Consider the following 22,367-nt stretch of genomic DNA (forward strand, 5'->3'; position numbering starts at 1 on the left):
CCGTTATTTTCATATAGTCGGACTTGAGTCCTGGAAATGGGAAGTACAGTGGACCCCCGCATGCCGTTGGCATCACATAACGTTAAATCCGCATACCGATACATTTTATCGCTAAAATTTTGCCTCGCATACCGCTAAAAAACCCGCTCAACGCTATTCGTCCGAGACGCGTCTAATGTGCAGCCTGAGCCAGCCTCACATGTTCCGCCGGTGGCATTGTTTACAAGCCAGCCTCCGCGGTAACATCCAAGCATACAATCGGAACATTTCGTATTATTACAGCGTTTTTGGTGATTTTTATATGCAAAATAAGTGACCATGGGCCCCAAGAAAGCTTCTAGTGCCAACCCTGTGGTAAAAAAGGTGAGAAATATTATCGAAATACTGTGGTACCATGGTCAACTGCTGCTGCTGCTGTAGCACCGTCAGCTGCTGCTGCTGTAGCACCGTCTGCTGCTGCTGCTGTAGCACCGTTTGCTGCTGCTGCTGCTGCTGCTGCTGTAGCACTGTCAGCTGCTGCTGCTGTAGCACCGTCAGCTGCTGCTGCTGTAGTACCATCTGCTGCTGCTGTAGCACCGTCTGCTGCTGCTGTAGCACTGTCTGCTGCTGCTGTAGCACCGTCTGCTGCTGCTGTAGCACTGTCTGCTGCTGCTGTAGCACTGTCTGCTGCTGCTGTAGCACTGTCTGCTGCTGCTGTAGCACTGTCTGCTGCTGCTGTAGCACTGTCTGCTGCTGCTGTAGCACTGTCTGCTGCTGCTGTAGCACTGTCTGCTGCTGCTGTAGCACTGTCTGCTGCTGCTGTAGCACTGTCTGCTGCTGCTGTAGCACTGTCTGCTGCTGCTGTAGCACTGTCTGCTGCTGCTGTAGCACTGTCTGCTGCTGCTGTAGCACTGTCTGCTGCTGCTGTAGCACTGTCTGCTGCTGCTGTAGCACTGTCTGCTGCTGCTGTAGCACTGTCTGCTGCTGCTGTAGCACTGTCAGCTGCTGCTGCTGTAGCACTGTCAGCTGCTGCTGCTGTAGCACTGTCTGCTGCTGTTGTAGCACTGTCAGCTGCTGCTACTGCTGTAGCACTGTCAGCTGCTGCTACTGCTGTAGCACTGTCAGCTGCTGCTACTGCTGTAGTACCGTCTGCTGCTGCTGTAGCACCGTCTGCTGCTGCTGTAGCACCGTCTGCTGCTGCTGTACCACCGTCAGCTGCTGCTGCTGTAGTACCATCTGCTGCTGCTGTAGCACTGTCAGCTGCTGCTGTAGCACTGTCAGCTGCTGCTGTAGCACTGTCAGCTGCTGCTGTAGCACTGTCAGCTGCTGCTGTAGCACTGTCAGCTGCTGCTGTAGCACTGTCAGCTGCTGCTGTAGCACTGTCAGCTGCTGCTGTAGCACTGTCAGCTGCTGCTGCTGTAGCACCGTTGTTGGTGTGGCTTATTGAGAATACCAAGAAACAATTAACCCCAGAGGGTTAGCCACCCAGGATAACCCAAAAAAGTCAGTGTCATCGAAGACTGTCTAACTTATTTCCATTGGGGTCCTTAATCTTGTCTCTCAGGATGCAACCCACACCAGTCGACTAACACCCAGGTGAACAGGGAAAAATGCCTGGAACTAGTGCTCATATTGGTGAATTTAAAGCCAGCAAAGGTTGGTTTGAGAGATTTAAGAATCGTAGTGGCATACACAGTGTGATAAGGCCTGTTCTGGAAGAAAATGCCAAACAGGACCTACAGTACTCAGGAGGAAAAGGCACTCCCAGGACACAGTGTCTCATCAGTCATTGCTGCATCTTCAATAAAGGTAAGTGTCACTTATTCTTCATTTAGTAGAGTAGTACATGCACAATATATATTGTGCATGTACTACTCTACTATTGTGCATGTATCCTTCTCTTTGTGTGTAGGAAAATGTATATTTCATGTGGTAAAAATTTTTTTTATCATACTTTTGGGTGTCTTGCACGGATTAATTTGATTTCCATTATTTCTTATGGGGAAAATTCATTCGCATAACGATAATTTCGCATAACAATGAGCTCTCAGGAACGGATTAATATCGTTACGCGGGGGTCCACTGTACAATGCCTGCACTTTAAAGGAGGGATTTGGGATATTGGCAGTTTGGATGGATATGTTGTGTATCTTTATACGTATATGCTTTTAAACTGTTGTATTCTGAGCGCCTCTGCAAAAACAGTGATAATGTGTGAGTGTGGTGAGTGTTGAATGATGATGAAAGTATTTTCTTTTTGGGGATTTTCTTTCTTTTTTGGGTCACCCTGCCTCGGTGGGAGACGGCCGACTTGTTGAAAAAAAAAAAAGTACTATGGCTTAATTTTTTTTTTTTTTTTTTTTTGTTCCATCAAATGTCTCTTTGTAGAAATTTTCAGTTCATGCTTACAACTGAATTTGATATTTTGAGCTATTTCTGTGTATAGTACTGTTAGCCATTTTTCACTCTTGTTGGTATTTGGAGAGTGATTTCTTATGACAATTTTTGTTCTTATTTCAGAGTTTTATGAAGAAGCACTTGCACTCATCTACAGCCTCACTAGTACTAGAATCTCCCCAGACCTTTGGAAATGCTTTGAAATGATGTATCAGGTAGGGACAAACCATTTATTTCTTGTATTCATGGACCTTAAAAGTTAACTACCTAAGCATTTCTAGCACGTTTGAACCTATCTGAATTTTTTATTTAAATAAAGGTATCCACATGTGGAATTTTCAGTAAGTTAAATAGAATAATCGTCAGATTTTGCATATGAACAGTTAACCCTAATCATTGAAATAGTGCTGTAACGAATGTGTGTACCATAAGGTTGTGTTGCCGTTAGTGTAGCCATATATAAAAAAAATTTTTTTTAGTTATGTATTTTCTCCATGATTCATTATCCATTGTCAACCATTTACAACTTGTGCCTGGAGCCTTTGACTGAACAGGTCTTTTCTGGTAGTAGTAATGAGCAACTTAATAAGTCGGTATGTTCTGTAGTCTTTCATTTTAGTGTATACTTTTCAATTTTTTTTTTTTTTTTAATTTTTTTTCAACATGTCAGTCATGTCCCACTGATGCAGGGTGACAAAAAAAAAAATCCCCATCATTCACACACAATCACTGTTTAAAAAAATATAGCTTTTATATACTTCTTAGATTAATAAATAATGCACTGAAGTGTTGTAAATGCTCTTCAGATGTTCCGGAATGATGGCTTTGATTACTTTACGGAGATGATGCCAGCCCTACACAATTATGTAACGGTTGACCCAGATGCATTTTTGAGTAATGAAGCTCATCTTTTGGCAGTGTGCGAAATGTGCAAGACTATACTAACACAGGTTTGTTATGGAAGTGGTCATAATCTGAGTAAAATTGTTAACTTGTATATTATATGCACTGTACTATACACACTATACATTTCCTGTTTACTGTACCCACTTCAGTTGCTTGAGTTCTTGAAATACCTTAAAGCAGGTTTCCATGCACAGTAGAGTTTTGCAAGTTTTAGACATGAATCATGTCCTTGCATTTCTTTGTTTTTCTGGCAGGGTGTCTTCACATTAATACAAGTCTTTCAATACTAGAATTAGCCTAGGCAAATGACCAGTAGTCTGTTGGGTGAGGGGAGGTTTAGGACTGAATGTGTTGTGGTACCTTGAGGCAAACTGTTCCCACAATGGCCTGTATGGCAGAGGAATTTTTCGCTGGTGTGCTCACCAGTGACACAGGCCTACTTTATCTCCAGTATCTAACATTCCCAATCGCAGCCATTGTGAAGGAGTGAGAATTTGAACGTTCATATGTGTGTGTGTGTATGTGTGGCAGTTTATGTACACCTCTTCATCAGCATGTGGCAGTTTAGGGGGTTAAGAAACTGAAGAAAGTGCAGATGTATGCAACAAGACTTGTTCTTGAGCTAAGGGACATGAGCCATGAGGAGAGGCTATCGACGAGGGGAGGGGAATTGATAAGGTAGACAGGGATAGGATATTTCAGAAGTGAGAAATGGGAACTCTGGGACACCGCAGAGTCAGTCATGGATGATCTGCTGTGATGTTGAAGTATTTCTTCAGTCTGAGCGGTTGGGAAGTGGAATGATCATAGTGAGGAATTGGTAGAGGCAGGTTCCATATATAGTTATAATAGCAGATTCAGTAAGACCCATGAGGCTAAGAGGAGGTAAATCTGGAGAGAGGCAAGTTAAGAGGCAAGGCCAGGATCTAAGAGTCAACCCCTGCAACCAAAAATAGGCAAGTACACTTAACCTCCAGGCTGGCTTAACTGATTTGCTAAGTAGCCACAGTATAAAATGTTTTCTTAGTCTAGGACTATACAGTCCTGTCCATTACTCTTTCCTCCTTTGATCTGGTACACTTGTGTATATGGTTTGTATAGAACAGGCTTCTATTTATTAAACTATGCTAGTGCTTTGAAGATTTAAGTGTCATTTTGATGCTCAAGTCATGTATTTTTCTAGCAGTGGACTTCGTATGCCTCTTTCAGTCTGTTAAGTTTGGTAACGTACTGTCATGACATGAACTTGACATGAATATAGATCTTTGAGTGGCTTGTGCTATATACTGTTATTGCAGTACTGTACTCAAGTCGAGTAAATAGTTAATGTACTGTATTAATAGAATTTGAGTTTTGTTTGGATACACTGGAACTGTTTTGTTTTTTCTCTCTCGTTTCCTTTTCCTCTAAGAAATACAGTACTTGTAGAATGTTTCCCATAATTTTTTTTCTCCTTGCCACTTGATTTTTCAAGGATTGTTCGGAAGATGACGAGTGCCATGCTGCCAAGCTACTTGAGGTCGTGGTTCTACAGTGCCAGGGTCGCATCAACCAATGCTTGGGGTCCATCATTCAGCTTGTAGTGGAGCGACTATTGAGAGAAGTCAAAACAACAGAGTTGCGAACAATGTTATTGCAGGCAAGTATTGTATTCTTTAATAACATGGTAGTTCTGCCATGGTAGCAAAAAATGGGTCTAAACCTCTTCTCTCTCCATATTTTCCTTTTTTCCTTCTACCATTCAACCTGATCACCCCCCACACTTCCATTTCACAGGCTATGTAACCCTTGAGTGGTGATGCTCCATGAATATAATTTCATTTTTCTCTCTCCAACTCTTCCCTTTCCCACTTCCTTCTCCCCTTCCCTCTTTCCCTGTTTGTGCTAAACTTGACACTAAGGGGGCATTTATGTTTATTAAAAGGGTTGATGTATTAATGCTGATAAGGTTGCATTTTGGTACTATGTTTTTTTTTTCTTTTGGTTGCTTACACAAGGCGGATAGGAATATAATTAATGAAGTGCTTTGTTTTGCTTATGGTGTGAACAATTTTTGTATTTCTAATTTAAGGTGAAAAAGCTATAAATTGCTTATTGCAGGTGGTGATAGCAACGTTGTATACTGCCCCAGATCCCCTCCTTCAAGTGCTGGAGTCCACAACATTACCCAACACAACAACAACCCTCACATCACACTTCATTAAGCAGTGGATTCATGACACGGATTGTTTCCTTGGGTGAGACCATGAGTTGCTCATTTTAGTTTAATGCTGCAGCCATTAATTAAAGTCCCCTTGTTTGTACTGTTTTGTTTACCAAAGAATTGTTTTAACTACCTGTAGTATTTGTGTATGCAGCGGACCCATGTAAGTTTTTAGGTTATTACCAGATGCAGCATTGCATGCTAACATGGAATTTATAATTAATCTCAAAGCTCTTAAACTGAAAATTGTCATTGCTGTCAGTCTTAGTTCATTGTATGCAATGCAGAAATTTATGGGCTTGTGAAATGATCTAGCCTGGGCATTGAGACTTCTTAATTTGGTAATTGCATGTAACAGTGTTGCTGGAAAATTATGAAATTTTTTAAAATTTTGGAGTTGAATGTGGTTTTTAAAATAAGTTGTGTATAAAGGACTAGACATTAAAATGTTTGTTTTAATACAAAGCGGTATCTGATTTATGGTGGTGGTATTTTTTATTTAATATTAGCAAACATTTTGGGTAAGGTATTGCAATACAAGATCATTGTTTTTAATGGAAGATTAATGAAAGGCAGTGTGATGATACTTTTCCAGTTCATGGTGACCCCTCTACATTTTATTTCCAGTGTGGGAGACTCTTTAATTATCAAAATTTTGACAGTTTGAAAGAGCCTGTTTTTCTGAATAGAACTATGAAAAAATGAAATCAGATGAAAACCTGCTAGTTTATGGTATTGGGTTAGGCAATAAATGATCACTAATCAGCAACATCAGCTCAGATATATATAACAGTATTTAGGCTTTCCAGTTTTTCGCCCATTTATGATTGTATCGAAGTAAAAATTCTTTATACGGTGGGTGAGACCATTGAATTTGCGCCTACATAATTTTGTAAGTTTTATATCAAATTTCATACTTACGGTACCAGTACCTTAAAAAAAAGAATATTTCAAAAGAAATTAAAAAAAAAAAAAAAGACACTGAGCACTTTTAATTTTGGGGCTACTGACGGTGAAGGGGGATAAAAGTTAACCATTTCACTGTTGGAAGCCTCAAAATTAAAACTGGTAAGTATCAACATTTAAGAAAGTGTCAAGAAAAGGGGAGCCATTGCATGAGATTTGCAGTAAATTTACAGTAGATAGTGGTTGTGCTGGAGAAGTTAATTGATTTTTTTTTTTAAACGTGTCTGCCGTCTCCCACCAAGGCAGGGTGACCCCCCCTCCCCCCCCCCCCCCCCCCCCCAAAAAAAAAAAAAAAAAAACTTTCACCATCATTCACACACAATCACTGACTTCGCAGAGGCACTCAGATATGACAGTTTAGATGTCACCTGAAATAGCCAATATCCCAAACCCCTCCTTTAAAGTTCAGGCATTGTACTTCCTACCTCCAAGACTCAAGTCTGGCTGAAAAGCTTTCCTTCACAAAATATTACCCTGCTCACACTCGACAGCTCGTCAGGTCCCAAAAATCATTCATCTCCATTCACTCCTATCTAACACGCTCACACGTGCCTGCTGCATGTCCAAGCCCCTTTCACACACAACCTCTTTTTTACACCCTTCATACTTTCCAAAGATGACTCCTACCCCTCCTCCTCTCCACTAAAGATTTGTATACCTTTCAAGTCATCCTAGTTTTCTCCATCCTCTCTAAATGACCAGAGAACCTCAGCAACCCCTCTTCAGCCTTCTGAATAATACTTTTAGTAACTCCACACCACCTATAATTACACCCCATATTACCCTTAGACAACATCTCTACTGCCTCTATCCTCCTTGCTGAAGCATTTACAACCCTTGCTTCACACCCACATAAGTGTTAGTACCACTACTCTCGTACATTCCCTTCTTTGCCTCCATGGATAATGTTTTTTTGTCTCCAGATATCTTGATGCACCACTAGCCTTTTTTTTCATCAATTCTATGGTTAACCTCGTCCTTCATAAACCCATCCGCTGAGAAGTCTACTTCCAAATATCTGAGCACATTCACTTCTTCCATACTCCCTCCCTCCATACTCCCTCCCTCCTATACGATATCCAGTTTTTCTTTACCTAACTCGTTTGATATCCTCATCACCTTGCTCTTATCTATGCTTACTTTCAAGTTTCTTCCTGTATACATCCTCCCAAACTCGTCCACTAACCTTTGCAACTTCTCTTGAGACTCTTCCAAAAGCACAGTATCATCAGCAAAAAGTAGCTGTCAACCCCTATTTTGTATTTGATTCCCCATAATTTAATCCCACCCCTTTCCCCAACACCCTAGCATCTACTTCTTTTACAACCCTATCCATAAATAGGTTAAACAGCCATGGTGACATGCATCTCTGTCTAAGGCCTAGTTTTACTGGAAAGTAATCTTCCCCTCTCTGACATACCCTAACCTGAACCTCACTATCCTCATGAAAACTCTTCACAGCATTTAGTAACTTATTACCTATTCCATACACTTGCAACATCTGCCACATTGCTTCTCTATCCACCCTATCATACGCCTTTTCTAAATCCATAAAGGCAGTGAAAACTTCCCTACCTTTATGTAAATATTGTTCACTCATATTCTTCAATGTAAACACTTGGTTTACACATCCCCTACTCATTCTAAAGCCTGCTTGTTCATCTGTGATCCTGCATGCTCTCCATGTCTTGCCTCTAATTCTTTCAATAATGCTCCTACTATACACTTCAAAAAAAAACAATTTTTTGGTAATTGCTAAAGATAATGGAGGTCTCACTTTTGTCACCATTCAAAGATGTTATGTCAAGAATAACAATCTTACACTTTGTGAAGTCATTTTTTTTTTTGTTCTGCTTCCAGGTTAGAAATATACAGATTGTTACATCATTAATTTTTTTTTTACACTTCGGCCATTTTCATGAGGCAGGGTGACTCGAAAAAGAAAAAACTAACGTTTTTCTTTTTACATTTAGTTATTTATTCAGGAGAAGGGATTACTGGCCCCTTGCTCCTGGCAAAATATTTTAGTTGCCTCTTACGACACGCATGGCTGACAAAGGTAGGATTCTTATCCACTTTCCCATGGAGGTACATATAGATAATATGAAAGATATTTGGTGGTACACTATAAAATATGACGAGTACAAATAGGATAGCAGATGAACAAGGAGGCTTTAGGAAAGGTAGGGGGTGTGTGGACCAGGTGTTTTCAGTGAAACATATAAGTGAACAGTATTTAGATAAGGCTAAAGAGGTCTTTGTGGCATTTATGGATTTGGAAAAGGCGTATGACAGGGTGGATAGGGGGGCAATGTGGCAGATGTTGCAAGTGTAAGGTGTAGGAGGTAGGTTACTGAAAGCAGTGAAGAGTTTTTATGAGGATAGTGAGGCTCAAGTTAGAGTATGTAGGAAAGAGGAAAATTTTTTCCCAGTAAAAGTAGGCCTTAGACAAGGATGTGTGATGTCACCGTGGTTGTTTAATATATTTATAGATGGGATTGTAAGAGAAGTAAATGCGAGGGTCTTGGCAAGAGGCGTGGAGTTAAAAGATAAAGAATCACACACAAAGTGGGAGTTGTCACAGCTGCTCTTTGCTGATGACACTGTGCTCTTGGGAGATTCTGAAGAGAAGTTGCAGAGATTGGTGGATGAATTTGGTAGGGTGTGCAAAAGAAGAAAATTAAAGGTGAATACAGGAAAGAGTAAGGTTATGAGGATAACAAAAAGATTAGGTGATGAAAGATTGAATATCAGATTGGAGGGAGAGAGTATGGAGGAGGTGAACGTATTCAGATATTTGGGAGTGGACGTGTCAGCAGATGGGTCTATGAAAGATGAGGTGAATCATAGAATTGATGAGGGAAAAAGAGTGAGTGGTGCACTTAGGAGTCTGTGGAGACAAAGAACTTTGTCCTTGGAGGCAAAGAGGGGAATGTATGAGAGTATAGTTTTACCAACGCTCTTATATGGGTGTGAAGCATGGGTGATGAATGTTGCAGCGAGGAGAAGGCTGGAGGCAGTGGAGATGTCATGTCTGAGGGCAATGTGTGGTGTGAATATAATGCAGAGAATTCGTAGTTTGGAAGTTAGGAGGAGGTGCGGGATTACCAAAACTGTTGTCCACAGGGCTGAGGAAGGGTTGTTGAGGTGGTTCGGACATGTAGAGAGAATGGAGCGAAACAGAATGACTTCAAGAGTGTATCAGTCTGTAGTGGAAGGAAGGCGGGGTAGGGGTCGGCCTAGGAAAGGTTGGAGGGAGGGGGTAAAGGAGGTTTTGTGTGCGAGGGGCTTGGACTTCCAGCAGGCATGCGTGAGCATGTTTGATAGGAGTGAATGGAGACAAATGGTTTTTAATACTTGACATGCTGTTGGAGTGTGAGCAAAGTAACATTTATGAAGGGATTCAGGGAAACCGGCAGGCCGGACTTGAGTCCTGGAGATGGGAAGTACAGTGCCTGCACTCTGAAGGAGGGGTGTTAATGTTGCAGTTTAAAAACTGTAGTGTAAAGCACCCTTCTGGCAAGACAGTGATGGAGTGAATGATGGTGAAAGTTTTTCTTTTTCGGGCCACCCTGCCTTGGTGGGAATCGGCCAGTGTGATAATAAATAAAAAAAAAGATTAAAACTTCAAAATTTTTATTTGCAACACCATCTTTTATTTTATTTGGTATTGCATTGCTTTTATAACAACATTGGTAAAATTACCAACAATGTTAGGCAAAAGGATACATGGAACTGATGAGACATTTTACTGTGGCAGTGTTTTCATCTCCAGGCACTCCTGGAGAACAAAATGTTGCTGCAATGAAATGTCTTATTAATTGCACGTGTCTCTTTACCTTTTATAATTTTGTAGGCATGCATTGCTCACTAACAAATCTCCCACAGACTCCATGACCGTAAGATCTGCGTCTTGGGGATGTGCACATTGCTACAGCTTGGTCCAGATCGCTTGGGAGTACTACAGGAGTGTCATAAAGAAATTTTACCGGCTATGCTCTTGCTTTTCCAGGGCTTGAAGAGAGCTTATGCAGGTAAATTTAGGTTTGCCAAGTAAATAGAAGAAATTGATGTATGTTTTTATGAATTAGTGAAAAAAATGGAAAATGGAAATTTAGTTAATTTAAAAGACTGCCATAATTCATTTAAGATTTTGTAAGTGTTATGGAGATAATTGGTAATTTAAGGTAATTTAAGAATGAGATAAAAAGCACTGCAGGAGAGCTGATTGCAGGATTATCCCCCTCCCCCTACTGTTACGTTTGAGAGATCATATTTGTCCTATTAACTGCCAAAACTTATCACCATTCTAGCCTTCACAGATGGTGTCTTGGTGAAGCATCCCTTTCCTAATAGGAATTTTGATCTTGGCTTTGTCTATATAGATGCCTTCCTTTCTCATTACATTGTGAAATGTTCTTACATTTTCTCTGCTGTTCCTTTCTTCTGCCAAGGCTGGTTCGGTCCTATGAGTTTTCTTTTCCCCTTGTTTTTGGTCCCACAGTTGCGAGCTAATAGCTCTCCTGCAGTTCTCCTTTTTCTTATTCTTAGACCTACTACTATTATTATCACCACTATTTCTACTACCTGCTACTACTACCTACTAGTACCTCTTACTACTACTACCACCACCTCTTATTACTACTACCACCTACTACTACTGCTGCTGTTTCATTTATGCTTATTGTCACCTCTGCCACTGTTGCACTAATTAAACTACTACTATCTTTCATTCTACTCCTGGTGCAGCCCTCCTTGTATATACTGATACCCTTCCCTTCATGCTTGTGTATGATTAGTTAATGGTGCAAGTTGGACCAAAATGTAGTCACAAGTTTCATTTTCCTGTGTGTGGGTTATTAGTGTATTTTAAGTTGTTCTTCGCATTTTGTTAAAGATGATGCTGTGTATAAGGTAAATTTACGGGTGTGTTGCACTTAATTCTTGCTATTCACAGTAATGTAGATAAAGCTTAAAGTATATATATACATGATGTATATCGGTGTGAATACTGTAAAAAAAAGATTTTACTTTGCAGCAAAAGCCAGTGAAGAGGACGATGATGATGACGATGATGATGACGACGATGAAGATATTGAACATGGTGAGCTTCAGCTTGCTTGTATTATCTTTTTCTTTGTGTCAGGTCATGTCATCAATATAGTGGACTAAGTCAGTTTATTCCATGTTTGTCTGTCTGGTTGTCTATCAATTAAACAAACTTCATCCACTTAATCTACTTCACTTAATTGAAACTTTCAGTATAAGTGGAATTTTCAGTAAATTGGATGGACATCCCTTTCCCTCTATTAGTCATATTCATCAGATTTTTCCTGTATTGAAGCCATTTAGAAGAGGTAAACTGAAATTCATGATCAATTTAATGGGAATAAATTTTTTATACTATTTTATATACAAGAGTTTTCAAATCTTCACCTCCACTTTTGAATTTCACTCTCCATATTTTTTTGGCACCTTTAGTGAACATTTGAAGCTCTGCCACTGAAGATTTTGGATATTATCTAAGCCATTCCAGATTGCTGGGGATAGGCTCAATAACAAGTGTTGAAAATTTGAAGCGGATTGGATGAGACATTCTTGAGTTACGAGCAAAAAATCCAAAAGTAGGAGGAAGAAAGAAAAGAAAACATTAGGCAACCTCTCAGAGGTAAACCTTTAGGATACCTAAAAATAATGATAGTACTTTGAATCTCTAATTTTTATTAGTAATCTCTGTTAACCCTTTGAGGGTCGACAGGACCTCTCCGAGACTCATTCTCAGGGTCGGCCAAATTTAAAAAAAAAAAAAAAAAAATCTTATGAAAAGATAGAGAATCTTTTCCCGATCATAATGACACCAAAAATATGAAATTTGGTGGAAAACTTACGGAATTATGCTCTCGCGAAGTTAGCGGTCTCGGCGATGTTTACGGATCGGCGATTTTGCCCACTTTGAGCCCCATTTTCAGCCAGTTCCACTGTACTAGTCGACAAAAAACATGAATATTTTGCTAGAACTCCATATTTTCTATTGAATGAGTGCAAGAAACCACCCATTTACCAATTTCAACTATCCAGTTCAGTGGTCAGAATTTAGCAATTTTGCCAATTTCACACAAATTTCAAAAGATGCCAATTTCCGAATAGGGTCCAGAACAAACAAGAAATACATTCCTGGCACTAAAATGACATTTCCTCTGTTCATAAGTCACGTCTCAAGGCTCCTCTTACATTCTTTTGCTTTCCACTTTGAATTTTTATTCTCACAAAAAATAGAAGATTTACTGTTATGCAGACTTCTGCATTAGTGTAAAAAATGGTATGAATCATATTGGCGCACTTCCAAAAGAATATTAGACTCGCCAGTTGACGTGTATTGGACGCTTGGCATGATTCGTTTACTTTTGAACTTTGGTAAAAATCAAACATTTCTGCTGCTTTGAGCTCAATTTCAAGGTACTTTTCATTGTAAAACCAGTCAAAATCATCTCATTTTCTATGATATGCCTTCCATTCTATAAAATGAGACCAAGAAAACTAGAATACAACAATAAATACCATACGAAAATACAGTGCAAAGTCGCTGTTTTATTCCAAAAAAACGGTCAGTTTTTTTTTTCTCATTATGCACTGTGTGCTGCAGGATTTTTTTTATACCGTGCACACTGACCACATAGACCCATTCTTTCATATGGAGGTCTACCAGCTTTCTCCCACTAGATTTGAGGGAGCTAGAATTTAGGCGTTCTAGTACGTCAAAAACCCTGGGTCGTAAGCCGTACTAGTACAGTGGACCCCCGCATGCCGTACTAGTACAGTGGACCCCCGCATAACGATATTAATCCGTTCATGAGAGCTCATTGTTATGCGAAATTATCGTTATGTGAATGAATTTTCCACATAAGAAATAATGGAAATCAAATTAATCCGTGCAAGACACCCAAAAGTATGAAAAAAAAACTTTTACCACATGAAATATACATTTTCCTACACACAAAGAGAAAGATACATGCACAATAGTAGAGTAGTACATGCACAATATATATTGTGCATGTACTACTCTACTAAATGAAGAATAAATGACACTTACCTTTATTGAAGATGCAGCAATGACTGATGAGACACTGTGTCCTGGGAGTGCCTTTTCCTCCTGAGTACTGTAGGTCCTGTTTGGCATTTTCTTCCAGAACAGGCCTTATCACACTGTGTATGCCACTACGATTCTTAAATCTCTCAAACCAACCTTTGCTGGCTTTAAATTCACCAATATGAGTACTAGTTTCAGGCGTTTTTCCCTGTTCACCTGGGTGTTAGTCGACTGGTGTGGGTTGCATCCTGGGAGACAAGATTAAGGACCCCAATGGAAATAAGTTAGACAGTCTTCGATGACACTGACTTTCTTGGGTTATCCTGGGTGGCTAACCCTCTGGGGTTAATTGTTTCTTGGTAATTGTTTCACATTAAGCCACACCAACAACACTCTCTCCACATCTTCGAGTAATACAGCTGATGGTGGTGCAGCAACAACAGCTGTGGTGCAGCAACAGCTGACTGGTCCAATTTATCAGCTGACTGTGGTACGATAGTATTTATCACCCTTTTTACCACAGGGTTGGCACTAGAAGCTTTCTTTGGGCCCATGGTGGCTTATTTAGCAGTTACAAGCACTATAAATAATGGAATAATACAAAATGTAACGAATGTATACATGCACCTGGCCACCCTGGCTTGTAAACAATGACAGCAAGGCAGGCGCTCAGGCTGGACGGACAGGTTCGGGACGAGTCATGTTCAGAAACAGCTGATGGTGCAACAGCAGCTGACTGTGGTGCAGCAGCAGCTGACTGGTCCAGCAACAGCTGACTGGTCCAGCAACAGCTGACTGGTCCAGCAACAGCTGATCGTGGTGCAGCAACAGCTGATCGTGGTGCAGCAACAGCTGATCGTGGTGCAGCAACAGCTGATCGTGGTGCAGCAACAGCTGATCGTGGTGCAGCAACAGCTGACTGGTCCAGCAACAGCTGACTGGTCCAGCAACAGCTGATTGTGGTGCAGCAGCAGCTGACTGGTCCAGCAACAGCTGATCGTGGTGCAGCAGCAGCTGACTGATCCAGCAACAGCTGATCGTGGTGCAGCAGCAGCTAACTGATCCAGCAACAGCTGACTGGTCCAGCAACAGCTGATCGTGGTGCAGCAGCAGCTAACTGATCCAGCAACAGCTGATCGTGGTGCAGCAGCAGCTGACTGATTCAGCAACAGCTGACTGGTCCAACAACAGCTGATCGTGGTGCAGCAGCAGCTGACTGATCCAGCAACAGCTGACTGGTCCAGCAACAGCTGATCGAGGTGCAACAGCAGCTGACTGATCCAGCAACAGCTGATCGAGGTGCAACAGCAGCTGACTGATCCAGCAACAGCTTACTGGTCAAGCAACAGCTGACCATGGTGCAGCAGCAGCTGACTGTGGTATGATAGCATTTCTCACCCTTTTTACCACTGGGTTAGCACTAGAGGCTTTCTTGGGGCCCATGGTCACTTATTTTGCAGATGAAATCACCAAAAACGCTGTAATAACATGAAATGCTCCGATTGTATGCTTGGATGTTACCGCGGAGGCTGGCTGGTAAACAATGCCACCGGCGGAACATGTGAGGCTGGCTCAGGCCGCACATTGGACGCGTCTCGGACGAACAGCGTTGAGTGGGTTTTTTAGCGGTATGCGAGGCGAAATCTTAGCGATAAAATGTATCGGTATGTGGATTTAACGTTATGTAAGGCCAACGGTATGCGGGGGGTCCACTGTACGTCCGAAACCCTCAAAGGGTTAACATTCTAAAAGATTTTGTGTATGCCTTGTCTCTGTCCATGCTTTGTTTTATGTGCTGGGCATTCCATTCACTGTGAGCTGCCACAGGCATTATTATATTTCAGTGGAAACTCCAAAAATGTGGGGGGTCATACAACTCCTAGGGAATGGTAAGCATTAAAATATGATCCAAGGAAAGGCAGGATGGTTCAGATTCCTTAGATCAAGAGCTTAGCAGCAAAGTACCATACATCCCTTGAGGGGGATAGTACAGCCTCTCCTCACTTAACGACGGAGTTCCGTTCCTAATACCACATCGGTAAACAAATTTGTTTGTAGATGAATGGTTCAGAGAACCGACATGTTGATAAATTAGACACATGTGCAACTCTTGGGTATCTTTATTGAGGAAACGTTTTGCCACACAGTGGCTTCATCAGTCCATACAAAGGAGAATCTTGAAGAACAGGAGGAGAATGAGGTAATCAGTCCCTCAACCTTGAGTCGATGTGGTCAGTCCATCAATCTTGAATAGAATACGGCATACGTGCTGAGAAGGAGCTTATAAACCGTTGGCAGGAGAGGTGCAGCAGTCATAGGTGGTGTAACATTTGTTCAATGTTGAAGTAGGTCGTGCCCAAGAATTCTTGGGCATGACCTACTTCAACATTGAACAAATGTTACACCACCTATGACTGCTGCACCTCTCCTGCCAACGGTTTATAAGCTCCTTCTCAGCACGTATGCCGTATTCTATTCAAGATTGATGGACTGACCACATCGACTCAAGGTTGAGGGACTGATTACCTCATTCTCCTCCTGTTCAAGATTCTCCTTTGTATGGACTGATGAAGCCACTGTTTGGCGAAACGTTTCCTCAATAAAGATACCCAAGAGTTGCACATGTGTCTAATTTATAAACAAATTCGTTGCTGAGAGAGGAGCATACTATAATGGTAGTCGTTTGTGTCGACCATATTTGATGTTGTTTGAATGTCACCATTGTGCCATTTATAACATTTTTAGTATACTTCTAAATGTTTATACAGTAGTGTTACTGTATATTGTAATAAACAGAATAAAGGAAATCGGCTCTAATATGCATAATTTAGGTGCGCATACTGGTCAGAGAGCCCGTCGTAGTCCAAGTCGTCATTAAAAGAGTATGTCGCTTAGTGAGGAGAGACTAGTTAGCTCCTCAGCTGAACTTGGCTGTATACTTGCTTGACATAGAGTTCAAGCAAGGTATCCAAACCCAGTAAAAAGAAACTCCTGCACAGTAGAACCCCTTGTATCCGCAGATTTGATTTCAGCGGTTTCACTTATCCACGTTTACCATGGCCCGAAAATATTAAATGGAAACTTCCAGAAATAAATAATTCATTAGATTCAAAGTGTTTGCCATTCTGAGTAAGATGGTGAAATCTTTCTGCCCTGTCGTGCTCAGTTCATGACTCGTCTTATCCTAATAACAACAGTGCCTATACCATCACCTTACTTTATCTCATCATCATAGGCATTGTATCATTGTCACATCATATCATAGCAGCAATAACAACAAAGAATGGAGAAGCCAGTGAGTACCCACAATAGGCTGATATTTTTTAATTTAAGTAGAGGTAGCCACACTCAGGCAGGCAGGTATGAAAACCATCAAAAATATTAGGAAAATGGGTTAAGCTTACCAAAAAATGGTTCAATCTGGCAACATTTTGGTGTAAATTTCATCACTGTCTGATGTTTCTAAAAAAAAAAAAAAACGCGAGGTTTTTACAAAGCATAAGTGTTATAAGAAGAGTAATTTTTTTTTTTTTTAAACAAGTCGGCTGTCTCCCACCAAGGCAGGGTGACCCAAAGAGAAAGAAAATCTCCAAAAAGAAAATACTTCCATCATCATTCAACACTTTCACCTCACTCTCACACAATCACTGTATTTGCAAAGGTGCTCAGAACACTGCAGTTTAGAAGCATATACGTATAAAGATTCACAACATATCCCTCCAAACTGCTAATATCCCGAACCCCTCCTTTAGAATGCAGGCATTGTACTTCCCATTTCCAGGACTCGAGTCCGGCTATATAAAAATAACCGGTTTCCCTGAATCCCTTCACTGAATATTACCCTGCTCACACTCCAACAGATCGTCAGGTCCCAAATACCATTCGTCTCCATTCACTCCTATCGAACACGCTCACGCACGCCTGCTGGAAGTCCAAGCCCCACGCCCACAAAACCTCCCTTACCCCTTTCTTCCAACCTTTTCGAGGACGACCCCTACCCCGCCTTCCTTCCTCTACAGATTTATAGGCTCTCCATGTCATTCTACTTTGATCCATTCTCTCTAAATGACCAAACCACCTCAACAACCCCTCTTCAGCCCTCTGACTAATACTTTTATTAACTCCACACCTTCTCCTAACTTCTACACTCCGAATTTTCTGCATAATATATACACCACACATTGCCCTTAGACAGGACATCTCCACTGCCTCCAACTGCCTCCTCACTGCTGTATTCAGAATCCAAGCTTCACACCCATAAAAGAGTGTTGGTACTACTATACTTTCACACATTCCCTTCTTTGCCTCCATAAATAACGTTTTTTTGTCTCCACATACACCTCAATGCACCACTCGCCTTTTTCCCTCATCAATTCTATGATTAACCTTATCGTTCATAAATCCATCCGCCGACACGTCAACTCCCAACTATCTGAAAACTTTCACTTCTTCCATACTACTCCTCCCCAATTTGATATCCAATTTTTCTTTATCTAAATCATTTGATACCCTCGTCACCTTAATCTTTTCTATGTTCACTTTCAACTTTCTACCTTTACACGCTTTCCCAAACTCGTCCACTAACTTTCGCAATTTTTCTTTAGAATCTCCCATAAGCACAGTATCATCAGCAAAAACCAACTGTGTCAATTCCCATTTTGTATTTATTTTTTTTTTTTTTTATTATCACACCGGCCGATTCCCACCAAGGCAGGGTGGCCCGAAAAAGAAATACTTTCACCATCATTCACTCCATCACTGTCTTGCCAGAAGGGTGCTTTACACTACAGTTTTTAAACTGCAACATTAACACCCCTCCTTCAGAGTGCAGGCACTGTACTTCCCATCTCCAGGACTCAAGTCCGGCCTGCCGGTTTCAATGAATCCCTTCATAAATGTTACTTTGCTCACACTCCAACAGCACGTCAAGTATTAAAAACCATTTGTCTCCATTCACTCCTATCAAACACGCTCACGCATGCCTGCTGGAAGTCCAAGCCCCTCGCACACAAAACCTCCTTTACCCCCTCCCTCCAACCCTTCCTAGGCCGACCCCTACCCCGCCTTCCTTCCACTACAGACTGATACACTCTTGAAGTTATTCTGTTTCGCTCCATTCTCTCTACATGTCCGAACCACCTCAACAACCCTTCCTCAGCCCTCTGGACAACAGTTTTGGTAATCCCGCACCTCCTCCTAACTTCCAAACTACGAATTCTCTGCATTATATTCACACCACACATTGCCCTCAGACATGACATCTCCACTGCCTCCAGCCTTCTCCTCGCTGCAACATTCATCACCCACGCTTCACACCCATATAAGAGCGTTGGTAAAACTATACTCTCATACATTCCCCTCTTTGCCTCCAAGGACAAAGTTCTTTGTCTCCACAGACTCCTAAGTGCACCACTCACTCTTTTTCCCTCATCAATTCTATGATTCACCTCATCTTTCATAGACCCATCCGCTGACACGTCCACTCCCAAATATCTGAATACGTTCACCTCCTCCATACTCTCTCCCTCCAATCTGATATTCAATCTTTCATCACCTAATCTTTTTGTTATCCTCATAACCTTACTCTTTCCGGTATTCACCTTTAATTTTCTTCTTTTGCACACCCTACCAAATTCATCCACCAATCTCTGCAACTTCTCTTCAGAATCTCCCAAGAGCACAGTGTCATCAGCAAAGAGCAGCTGTGACAACTCCCACTTTGTGTGTGATTCTTTATCTTTTAACTCCACGCCTCTTGCCAAGACCCTCGCATTTACTTCTCTTACAACCCCATCTATAAATATATTAAACAACCACGGTGACATCACACATCCTTGTCTAAGGCCTACTTTTACTGGGAAAAAATTTCCCTCTTTCCTACATACTCTAACTTGAGCCTCACTATCCTCGTAAAAACTCTTCACTGCTTTCAGTAACCTACCTCCTACACCATACACTTGCAACATCTGCCACATTGCCCCCCTATCCACCCTGTCATACGCCTTTTCCAAATCCATAAATGCCACAAAGACCTCTTTAGCCTTTTTAACCTTATCTATTTTGTATTTAATTCCCCATAATTTAATCCCACCCCTCTCGTGAACACCCTAACATATACTTTTTACAACCCCATCTATAAATATATTAACCCTTTGACTGTCGCGGCCGTATATATACGTTTGTGAGGTACCGTGTTTGACGTATATATACTCATAAATTCTAGCGGCTTCAAATCAGGCAGGAGAAAGCTAGTAGGCCCACATGTGAGAGAATGGGTCTGTGTGGTCAGTGTGCACCACATAAAAAAAATCCTGGAGCACGCAGTGCATAATGAGAAAAAAAAAACTCCGACAGTTTTTTTTAATTAAAATGCCGACTTTGTGGTCTATTTTCGTATAGTATTTGTGGTTGTATTCTCGTTTTCATGGTCTCATTTGATAGAATGGAAACTATATTATAGAAATGGAGGTGATTTTGATTAATTTTACTATAAAAAGAACCTGGAAATGGAGCACAAAGTACAGGAAATGTTTGATTTTTGCCGATGTTCAAAAGTAAACAAATGATGTCATTGTCCAATAAATGTCCAAATAGCCATTCTAATACGCAGTCATGAATGGGTTGATGTAATTATTACAGTATTGCAGTAGTCTGCATAACAGTAAATCTTCTATTTTTTGTTTGAATAAAATTTCAAAATAAAAAGCAAGAGTAATATCACAGGGACCTGGAGACATGACTGATGAACAAAGAAAATCTTATTTTAGAGCCAGGAATGTCTGGATTGTTCATTCTGGACCTTATTTTGAAATTGTCGTATTTTTTAATTTTCGTGAAATTGGCCAAATTGCAAATTTCTGACCATGTTATTGGGTAGTTGAAATCGGTAAATGGGCAGTTTCTTGTGCTCAATCGATAGAAAAAATAGAGTTCTGAAGAAATAGTTATGAGTTTGGTTGACTGGAATAACGGAATTAGCCGAAAATAGGGCTCAAAGTGGGCGAAATTGCCGATTTTTAAATATCGCCGAAGTCGCTAACTTCGCGAGAGCGTAATTCCGTCAGTTTTCCATCAAATTTCGTTTTTTTGGTGTCTTTACGATCGGGAAAAGATTCTCTATCATTTCATAAGAAAAAATAATTTTTTTTTTTTTTCGAATATTTTGCGACACCAGGAGCAACTTCAGGATTGGGCCCTTCGACAGTCAAAGGGTTAAACAACCGTGGTGACATTACACATCCTTGTCTAAGACCTACTTTTACTGGGAAGTAGTCTCCCTCTCTTCTACACACCCTAACCTGAGCCTCACTATCCTCATAAAAACTCTTTACAGCATTTAGGAATTTACCACCTATTCCATATACTTGCAACATTTGCCACATGCTCCCCTATGCCTTTTCTAAATCCATAAATGCAATAAAAACTTCTTTACCTTTATCTAAATACTGTTCACTTATATGCTTCCATGTAAACACTTGATCTACACATCCCCTACCCACTATGAAACCTCCTTGCTCATCCGTAATCCTACATTCTGTCTTACCTCTAATTCTTTCAATTATAACCCTACCGTACACTTTTCTTGGGATACTCGGTAAACTTGTTCCTCTATAATTTTTACAATCTCTTTTGTCACCCTTCCCTTTATATAAAGGGACTATACATGCTCTCTGCCAATCCCTAGGTACCTTCCCCTCTTTCATACCTTTATTAAACAAAAAATCCAACCACTCCAACACTATATCCCCTCCTGCTTTTAACATTTCTGTCATGATCCTGTCAGTTCCAGCTGCTTTACCCCCTTTCATTGTACGTAATGCCTCACGCACCTCTCCCACATTCACATCCTGTTCTTCACTCCTAAAAGATGGTATACCTCCCTGGCCAGTGCATGAAATTAGTTACCCTTTCTTCGTCGACATTTAAAAGTTCCTCAAAATATTCTCGCCATCTACCCAAAACCTCCATCTCCCCATCTGCTAACTCCCCTACTGGGTTGTAAAATAAGTAAATGCTAGGGTGTTCAGGAGAGGGGTGGGATTAAATTATGGGGAATCAAATACAAAATGGGAATTAACAGTTACTTTTTGCGATGATACTGTGCTTATGGGAGATTGCAAAGAAAAATTGCAGAGGTTAGTGGACGAGTTTGGGAGTGTGTGTAAAGGTAGAAAGTTGAAAGTGAACATAGAAAAGACTAAGGTGATGAGGGTATCAAATGATTTAGATAAAGAAAAATTGGATATCAAATTGTGGAGGAGCAGTATGGAAGAAGTGAATGTTTTCAGATATTTGGGAGTTGATGTGTTGGCGGACGGATTTATGAAGGATGAGGTTAATCATAGAATTGACGAGGGAAAAAAGGCGAGTGGTGCGTTGAGGTATATGTGGAGACAAAAAAACATTATCTATGGAGGCAAAGAAGGGAATGTATGAAAGTATAGTAGTACCAACTCTCTTATGTGGGTGTGAAGCTTGGGTTGTAAATGCTGCAGTGAGGAGGAGGTTGGAGGCAGTGGAGATGTCCTGTCTAAGGGCAATGTGTGGTGTAAGTATTATGCAGAAAATTCGGAGTGTGGAAATTATGATAAGGTGTGGAGTTGATAAAAGTATTAATCAGAGGGCTGAAGAGGGGTTGTTGAGGTTGTTTGGTCATTTAGAAAGAATGGATCAAAGTAGAATGACATGGAGAGCGTATAAATCTATAGGGGAAGGAAGGCGGGGTAGGGGTCGTCCTCGAAAAGGTTGGAGGGAAGGGGTAAAGGAGGTTTTGTGGGCGAGGGGCTTGGACTTCCAGCAAGCGTGCGTGAGCATGTTCGATAGGAGTGA

The 22,367-nt window shown here is 41.0% G+C and overlaps 1 protein-coding gene across 1 annotated transcript in view; it reads left to right on the forward strand.

Annotated features, from left to right (window-relative positions):
* msk (importin-7 msk) overlaps positions 1-22,367 on the forward strand; it is a 96,057-nt gene that overhangs the window by 49,008 nt on the left and 24,682 nt on the right. Inside the window, exons 13-18 of the mRNA XM_053774190.2 lie at positions 2,500-2,591; positions 3,183-3,326; positions 4,757-4,921; positions 5,383-5,519; positions 10,340-10,485; positions 11,490-11,555. Coding sequence (XP_053630165.2) covers positions 2,500-2,591; positions 3,183-3,326; positions 4,757-4,921; positions 5,383-5,519; positions 10,340-10,485; positions 11,490-11,555 — 750 coding nt within the window. The remainder of the gene's footprint in view (positions 1-2,499; positions 2,592-3,182; positions 3,327-4,756; positions 4,922-5,382; positions 5,520-10,339; positions 10,486-11,489; positions 11,556-22,367) is intronic.

This window comes from Cherax quadricarinatus, chromosome 7 (genome assembly GCF_038502225.1).
Source record: "Cherax quadricarinatus isolate ZL_2023a chromosome 7, ASM3850222v1, whole genome shotgun sequence".
Classification (NCBI taxonomy): domain Eukaryota; kingdom Metazoa; phylum Arthropoda; class Malacostraca; order Decapoda; family Parastacidae; genus Cherax; species Cherax quadricarinatus.